General features: G+C 35.6%; 1 protein-coding gene across 1 annotated transcript in view; it reads left to right on the top strand.

The window, feature by feature from the left end:
* SEMA3E (semaphorin 3E) overlaps positions 1 to 5,068 on the top strand; it is a 271,880-nt gene extending 266,812 nt beyond the window's left edge. The window contains exon 17 of the mRNA XM_061165134.1: positions 835 to 5,068. Within this exon, the coding sequence (XP_061021117.1) occupies positions 835 to 1,287 (453 nt within the window). The 3' untranslated portion in view covers positions 1,288 to 5,068. The remainder of the gene's footprint in view (positions 1 to 834) is intronic.
* Positions 5,069 to 9,042: the final 3,974 nt, after the last annotated feature.

Genomic DNA, 9,042 nt, shown 5'->3' on the forward strand with positions numbered 1-9,042 from the left:
AAATTGCATTTATTCTGCCATTAAAAAATTATATTTGACAGATCTTCATTTCACTCATAACTTGACTGCTATACTGAACTGGATGTTTTTTCTAATGGGTAGTGGCAATCGTTAGGGGAAAAGCCCTCTCAGTTTGCTCTTAACAATACTGATGTAAAATTACCTCTAAGTCTTTGACATGAAGTGATCTCAATATAAATAAGTTTAGGACAAACACATGTGTGCACAGATACACATGTTCACACATGCACACACATCTAATGGAATTACTTAGCCTCTTTCTCCTATATATCTATATCTATATATATAGCATAATAATATAAATATAATATAAAATAAACATGTATGTATTAAAATATGAATATGTAAATAAAATATTAACATAAGTTATATACATTTATATAGTATATTATGGGCTTCCCAGATGTGCTAGTGGTAAAGAACCCACCTGCCAATGCAAGAGACAAAAGAGAGGCAGATTTGATCCCTGGGTCAGGAAGATCCCCTGGAGGAGTATGGCAACCCACTCCAGTATTCTTGCCTGGAGAATCCTGGACAGAGGAGTCTGGTGAGCTACATTCCATAGGGTCTCAAAGAAGTCGGACATGATTGAAGTGACCCAGTGTGTACATAATATATTATATAGTTAATATATAGTTAATATATTCATTATATAATATTTGTATAATATATAATTATGTATATATGACTTATAGGATTTCATCATATGATTGCAAAAATTAAAAAAAAATTCTAGATAGTGGAAAGGTGTAAGCTTGTATTCTATTTCCTGGATAATACTTCAGTGCCTTTGATTTTCTTGTTCTTGTGCAGGTGAAGACAGATGATAGAGTGGTTAAGATGGACCTCGGTTTACTCTTCCTAAGAGTACGCAGAATGGATGCTGGGACCTATTTTTGCCAGACAGTAGAGCATAGTTTTGTTCATACAGTCCGTAAAATCACCCTGGAGGTAGTGGAAGAGGAGAGAGTGGAGGAGATGTTTAACAAAGACTTTGAAGAGGATAGGCTTCATAAGATGCCTTGTCCAGCTCAGAGCATCATCCCACGTGGGACAAAGCCATGGTACAAGGAATTCTTGCAGCTGATTGGTTATAGCAACTTCCAGAGAGTGGAAGAATACTGTGAAAAGGTATGGTGCACAGATAAGAAGAGGAAAAAGCTTAAAATGTCCCCGTCCAAGTGGAAGTATGCCAACCCACAGGAAAAGAAGCTCCGTCCCAAAACTGAGCACTATCGCCTCCCAAGGCACGCTCTGGACTCCTGATAGGGTGAAACCTTCTACTGGCTTCTGAAAAATTTATATTTAGAAACTTAAAAAAAAAAAAGAGAGAGAGAAACCATATACTTTCTTTGCATTACTTAAAAAGAGTTTTCTGTAATATAGAAAGGACTATAGAGGTGATATCATAAATTGTTCTATATACTCATTTGACAGGTTAACCTCACATAAAATTAACTAATTTTTTTCAAAACCGTGGATTGCTCAATGATTTCACATTCTGTTTATCAAAAGATGACCATAGCTGTAGCTTTGAGTAGTTGGCTGCTTTTCCATGGCAGTTATTATTTTACTCTTAAGATTAATGCAATATTGCTGAAAAATTAGATATTTTCATAATCATGGCAAAAATAAATGTTTTAACCTTTATGACTTTTGCCTTCCCACCACAGTGTAGAATATGTAGATGATCACACACTTTAACATTCTCATGTGAACCGTCTGTCCTCTTAAGAATTAATGTAGTAGTGTTGTGTCTAAGCCATGAGCTTTATGAAGCAGGTCTGTTGTAATAATTGTAAACTATGAAAGAAAAATTGTGGTCACTTTGAGGCTTGTGTCCTTCCTAAAACGTTCAATAATAAACCACATTCACAATAGTCTGTTTGAGAAGGAAAACACAGTCTTTGAATTTCACTCCAGGGCAGAAAGAAGAAAGTTAATATAACATCTCAAAGACAGCAAAGAATGTCGACAGGAGTGACAGAAAACATTTTTGCTGCCCTCTTGTGGTAGAAAATGTATATTCTCACTTCTTTTTTTAATTCTATGGATTGTCCAGTAAAGATTTAGAACCAGTTTTTCAATCATCACATCTAGGTCATTTTCAGAAAAAAAAAAAAAAAAACTAAAGTAAAAATGTGATTCTTATAAGATAATGCTTATGAATAATTTATTACCTCACAAACCAAAAATGAAGGTATTAAAGCACTGAAGCCCTATTAAAACTTAAATTGTAAAGATTATTTAAAAAAATAATCTTCCCAGAAATCTAAAAGCTATTCTAAGAAACATGTTTTATTTTTAAAAAAGTAAAATATTTTGCACTCAGATATCAATATTTCCTTTTAATTTTATATTAAATAGGAAAGTTGTTTCATGAGGTTCAATTAACTACCATGATGTTTAGAGCATCTTTACTTGTTTCTTATAAATATTATCAGAGGTTTTTATATTTGAAAATGATTATTTCCTGAAGTTTTTTCTCTTATTTTATTTAGCTGTTAATTTTCTAAAGTATGAAATTCCGAGAGTTTTCATTTAACTAAAACTGAATGCAAGTGAATTACACATAAATAATTATGAATACTTATTTAAATTTAAGTTTGAATGACATTATTCTCAGTTTTCAAAATTAGCTTAGAGGCTATAGTTGATAATGTGATAGTTTGCAATTTCATTCAAGAATTAATAAATTTAAGAAAGTTTGGAAAGTTCATTAAATAAGTTGCCAAGCTCCAAAAGTCCTAAAGGAAACATATATATTAGAAATTAACATTTTTCTCTGAAATGCACAGTTGTTATTTACCTAAAAATCCACTGGAGGTCATTACTGTCCATTTCAGTATTAACGAAAAGCTGTACGTGTTTCAATAAAGGCCTACCCAGGTGGAGAAAGAGACCCATAACCCCAGATCTGAGGGTCCTTAGCAAAGGTTGTGTCTGCAGTACTCAAAGTGAACAGATAAGGCAAAGCACCACTGAAAATATTGTTCTATTAACACAAAAGAAGGGAAAGTAGGATTTTTCTCCTGTATTCAATTTTTTTTTTAAAGTAAGGCAGGTACAGTATAAGTGGCTATCACTTTCATCTCAATAACACACCCAAAAGCAGTTAATGAGAGCAGTGATGTTAATAGTAAAGTAAAATATTTTGTAGCTGAAGAAATAAAACTGAGGAAAATAACTTTTCTGTTATGTAACTCTTAAGAATTAAATGATTCTACAACCTGTTTCAACTAAAATGAGATGATTATTTTAATAAAACCAAAAAAAAAACCTTTTTAAAATGCTGATAGAAGCCTGATAAGAAAATTTTGAGGACACAAGTTCACAATTTAGGGAGAGTACTAAATTTCATATATACTTATTTTTCCATCTTCTTACTTTCTGTCTGTCTCCCACCCTTTTTTCCTTCCTGTATTCTCCCCCATACATGAGTGCAGGTATACTGTCTCACACACACACACACACACACACACACACACACACACTTTTAAGACACTGCCTTCTCAAAAGACAAACCAACAACCTGTGCTGTCCTGTCCTTCTTGAGAATCTGAAACATACCACAGAACACATTCAGCCTTTTGTTCTGTTTGGCATTAGAAATCAAATGTAGAATCTCCTTTGAGAAATGTGCAGACTTGGAAAATCACAAGTGAACTGATCCTCTGTATGCCCACTCAGAAAGGACACATACTTAGTCACCTACCTTGACCCCCGCACATTTTCCCCAGACATCATGCCCTCTGGGAACACAGAGGTGAGAAAGAAGCATAGCCACTCATCCTAAGGGACATCTCCATGTAAGCCAGTCTCCTGCTTCTTCAGACGTCCTCTGTGGCATTCTCTGGGAAGGGAGAGGATCTGTGAATAGAATGAGCTTTGGCATAAAGTCATGTGCACCTCAGTTTTCAGTCCTGTGTCACCGGTTAAGCTACAGATGGAGATTTGTTAGCTAGAAGGACTATAACTTGAATGGAATTTACTTTATGATTTGTGAGGTCTCTTACACATCTAGTCTTTTATATTAATGTTTTCTTTTGTGTTTATTACTGAATATTTCAGTGCAAATTTATAAATTTGGAGAAACAGAGATTAAAAATAGAAGTAAACTCTAATACGAGCTCTAGAAAAAAAAAGGGAACAGAAAGTCTATGCCTGCTAAGTAAGTGGCAATTCTACATACATATATATGTATATATATATATATTAGAGTCTTTTTTCCTTCCTAAAGTTAGTTAAATACTTAGGAGATTTTTATCGAGTGTTTAATATTTACTATAGGGTGTAGGGTTTTGTAAATCCTCATAGTGATTATGAACATTTGTAAAATTTGTAAAATACAGTAAATCATTTTGAGTGCTTGTGTTAAGCATGAATCAAACACAGCAGCTGTTGTCCTTAAAATGCATTGTTTTCAGCTTGACAGATAACATTAAAATATTAAAAATATTACCTAGTCTTGAATAGGTATTTGAGATCCCAGGAAAAAGTGCCACAGTCATAATGACAGTAAGGAGTTGATGTTCTTTTTCTTACCACAGAGAATCACATTGAATTACTTCTTCAAAAACAGTATTCATTTTTCAGGCCAACAACTGTTGCATTTGAATCAGATATAAATAATCGATTTCCAATGAACACTTTTGACTGTAGTATGTTATTTAAGCTGGTACGTTTATTTTTCTTGGGAAGATAGCATTATCTTTTGGCTTTCATTATAAACTGAGTGTGTTCTGTTTGTGTTTAAATGGCTTAGTTATAAGCTGGAGGACTGTACTGGGGTATTTTTGTCTATATGACTTCCTTTTATTTGCTTGCCTGCATCCATAACAGCATGTGCCATATTGTTTCTTCTCACTGATGATAAGCTATGAGACTTATTACCACAAGGTGGCAAGCTGCAAAGACCATTGACAATGGGTCTCTTTGACTGTCACATGGATCTGCCAATGTACACTGCATAATTTGTACCATTATGTATAATTTCTATTTAGTTCAACTTAGAGGATAAAGAAATAAATATTTGTGAAACCCTTAAGTGTTGTCTGAGGAGTGTTTTCTAAGTTTTTGTCTGTTGAACCCAAGTTTCATAATAATGTCAAGCCTGAATGTAAACATACAATACTGGACGAGCATTAATTTTTAAGAATTTAGAATAGAATTTAGTTCACTTTCATTTCAAATGTATAAGTCAGCTTTCTAAGAAGGAGAGTGTTCATCTCATTGCCTTGCAGCAGTTGGATTTGTGCATTCCACACCGTGTTTCTAGGCCCAGTAGCCAGAAATTCCTTTCAAAGCTGCATCATCCAGGTAAGAGATTTGGAAAATGAATGCTTTTAAGATGATAACTGGTTGGATGCTTATGATTTTTGCAAGCCTCAACTTGTATCTAAATTGCTGTCTTCCCTAGCTCTGGGAGTTGGTGATGGACAGGGAAGCCTGGTGTGCTGCAGTCCATGGGGTCACAAAGAGTTGTACATGACTGAGTGACTGAACTGAACTGCTATTTTTAATAAGAACTTGGGCTTCTCTTGTAGCTCAGTTGGTAAAGAATCTGCCTGCAGTACAGGAGACCCGGGTTCAATTCCTGGATTGGAAGATCCCCTGGAGAAGGAAATGGCAACCCACTCCAGTATCCTTGCTTGGAAAATCTCATGGACACAGGAGCCTGGTGGGCTGTAGTCCATGGGGTCGCAAAGAGTAAGGCACGACTGAGTGACTAACACTTATTTATTTACTTACTTGGGGAGGTCATTTTATGAGATTTAATGTTAAATGACTCCTCCTTTTGGGAGTTTTGTTCTCAAGGCCAACTTTATTGTATCAGTAAGTAATTATTTCCAATGTATTAAAGGAAGAATTTGGCAGCAGTCTAGAACTCTATTTCTGGCAGCTTTGTGGTAAGAGAGTGCCATTAATGGTAACTGTTTATACATGTTTCACATTTGCATATATGTATAATACAGGACCTACTTTTAATGTAGTATTTGATGAGCGCATTGAAATGGATCTGTAGATACATATTCAGTCATTAGTTGAGGGAAAGCAAGGAAACAATTGTGAGGATTAGAAATCTCACATTTGTTATTCAAAGGGAACAAAAGTATGCACCGATCTTTTTATTCAAAAACTGTATGCCAGGCAGTGGATAGTTGCTTAATAATGCCATTAAGTTATGTAAATGAATAAAATTGAATTGCACTTGTTCTGAGAGTATGTTTTCATGGGAAATAGTCCAAATCTTCATTTTACTCTGTGTATTAAGACCCTCAACAAGAGGATAGCTAAAAAAAATTTTTTTTGAGTGTTTGGAATGTTGTGAAAAGTACTTCTAAATATGAATCTTGGAACTTCTGGTCAGGATGACATTAAAAAAGCCACACTTTGACAGAGGAGCTACAATGATGTAACAATGATAGCTGGTAGATAAAAAGAAAGAAAATAGTAATTTAACAAAAAGAGAAAGAAATAGAAACATGCAAAAGGACCCTATGAATCAATATTCCAAGACATTTCAAAATATCTGAAGCTAAGTGAAGCTAAGTGACATCTGGAAAAAGTGATGAGAAGTGGCCTCTCAACTGGAACTGTTGGCTTAGAGCAATCTGGTTAGGACATTCTTTGTGCCCTAAAATAGGTTTTGGGGAAAGGGGAAGACAAAATTGTTAAGTTCAATAGTCAAGTAAAAAAGCAAAAGAGCTAGTGACAAACAGGATGATCCCTTAGAGAGTATTCAATAAATTTAACCTATTTTGAAAGAATGGTTAAAGAGTTTCTTAATTTTACATGTTTTTTTAAAGCAGCTTAAAATAATTCAAATTTATCATGTGATTTCCATAAATCAGAAGTCCAGGCACAAAGTATTTCAGCTGGATTCTTTGCTTAGGATCTAAAAAGTTCAAAATCAGTGCATCAGCTGCCTGGGCTCTGGTGAAGAATCCACTTTCTTTTTTTTTTTAATTTATTTTTTTTATTAGTTGGAGGCTAATTACTTCACAACATTTCAGTGGGTTTTGTCATACATTGATATGAATCAGCCATAGATTAAGAATCCACTTTCAAGTTCATTGAGACAAACAGGAGAATTCTGTTCCTTGTGGTTCCAGGACTGCCCTGCCCTGCCCCATGTTAATAGCAGTGCACTATTGAGTCCCGGTCAGACTCAGACCCTCTCTAGAGGTCTCTCTCTTATGCTGCCTTTTTCTGCCTCCAGTTAGAGGAATATCTCTGTTTTAAGGCTTTTTGTGACTAGATTGGGCCCACCCAGGTAAAGTTTGTAATTTTAGCTACATTGCTAATGTTCTTTTTGCCAGGTGTTGTCCTTTAATGGACTGGAACCTGGTTGTCCGGAGAGTAAGAGAGAGAAAGAGGCTGACATCCCCTGGTTTCCGCGGAAAGCCAATAGAGCCCTGTTCTTAGGGCTCGGCCGCTGCACGTAGGCACCGGGCGCCCTCTCGAGTGGGTGAAGGAACAGTGTGCCTTCTCCAGAGGGTCTTAGAAGCCTGGGCAAGAAAGTGAGCTCAGCGGACCTCCGCACTCCAAGGAATTAGCCAGAAATAGAGAGAGAGAGAAAGAGAGAAGGAATAGAAAGAAAGAAGGAAAGAAAGAAAGACACGGGACCAAAGCTCTGATGGAGCAAAGGTATTTTTAATCAACATGGCGTGGGCATATATACTGTCTTACAAGGTGGTCATTCTCAGCAAAGACAAAGATTAAAATTCCAGACTTACAAAACATAAGATGATCCCTATCAAAGAGAGAGTTGCAAACGATCACCTTTTACCATTTGGCTCATAAAAAGGAAGAGGGTACTTATCACTGTAATGAGAAATGCCTGGATTCCTTAGCCCCGGGAAAGGTGAGCCTCTCCTCTTAATTCCTGAATATTCAGGAATCAATAAGGGCCAGAGGGTTCCTGACAGATCCAAAACAGCACACAGGAAGCCTTTTGTTAAATGCTTCCTGACAGCCATGTAACAACATATTTTCAGATTCTGAGGATTAGGGTGTGGGTTTATTTCAAGGACCATGTAAGCCCTCTTGCCCCCAAAGATTCATATTCTTCTCAAATGCAATATACATTTACTCCATCTCAAGGTCTTCTAACGCCTTATCCTGTTATAGCTTCAGCTTGGAAGTCCTCAGTCTTCTCATCTGCTTCTAAATCAGGTATGAGTAAGGCTCTTAGTGTATCATCATTTACCCTTTGGGACACAATTCCTATTCATCTGTGGTTCTGTGAAACTAAAGGAACAAATTTTATGCATCCAACATATAATGATGGGTCAGGCATAGGGTAATACTCTACAGATATTCTGGATTAAACAAGGAGAAAATGGCAGACGAAAATGGAGTCACCAGTGCAAAGCAGTTTGCATATTCAGCTGGGAAACCTCCATTAGGTTTCAAGGCCTGGGAGTGTTCTTCTGTGGCTCCTGGCTTTGCTCTCTGGGTCTCCATCTTACCATGTATGCTCTCTATCCCGTTCTCTGGACTTTCTTTTTTTTTAAATACCAAAATCAAAGACATAGCTTTTCGTAGAAAGCACTAATATGAAGTACACAGATAATAACCTCAACCTTGAATTTTAGAAAAAAAATTTTTTTTTTCTATTAGTACCAAGATGATGTATAATTGATAGATGACATCAAATGAGTTAAGGCTGTATATAATATTCTACCAGTTTAGTGAGAATGCTAAACTGACAATTATATTTCCTGAAAGGCTTATGGAAAAGTCAAGTGAAGATAGAATTTTAGGGAAAATAATAATAACAAATATTCATAAGTTGGTATGCTAAGTAATAATATTTTCCAAGCATAATCTCATTTAACAGTGAAAAATAAAACCTCTTTGAACCAGGTATCTTTAATTACAGATGAGGACGCAGAAGTAATCTGTAGATCTTACAAACAAGAAAATAAACAATATTCACATGAAAGTCAAAGAAGTGGAACTCTGGGACCACCTGATGATGTGTAAGGGCTTCTTTCTGTAATGACTATATAAATA

The sequence above is a fragment of the Dama dama genome, chromosome 18, assembly GCF_033118175.1.
Source record: "Dama dama isolate Ldn47 chromosome 18, ASM3311817v1, whole genome shotgun sequence".
Classification (NCBI taxonomy): Eukaryota; Metazoa; Chordata; class Mammalia; order Artiodactyla; family Cervidae; genus Dama; species Dama dama.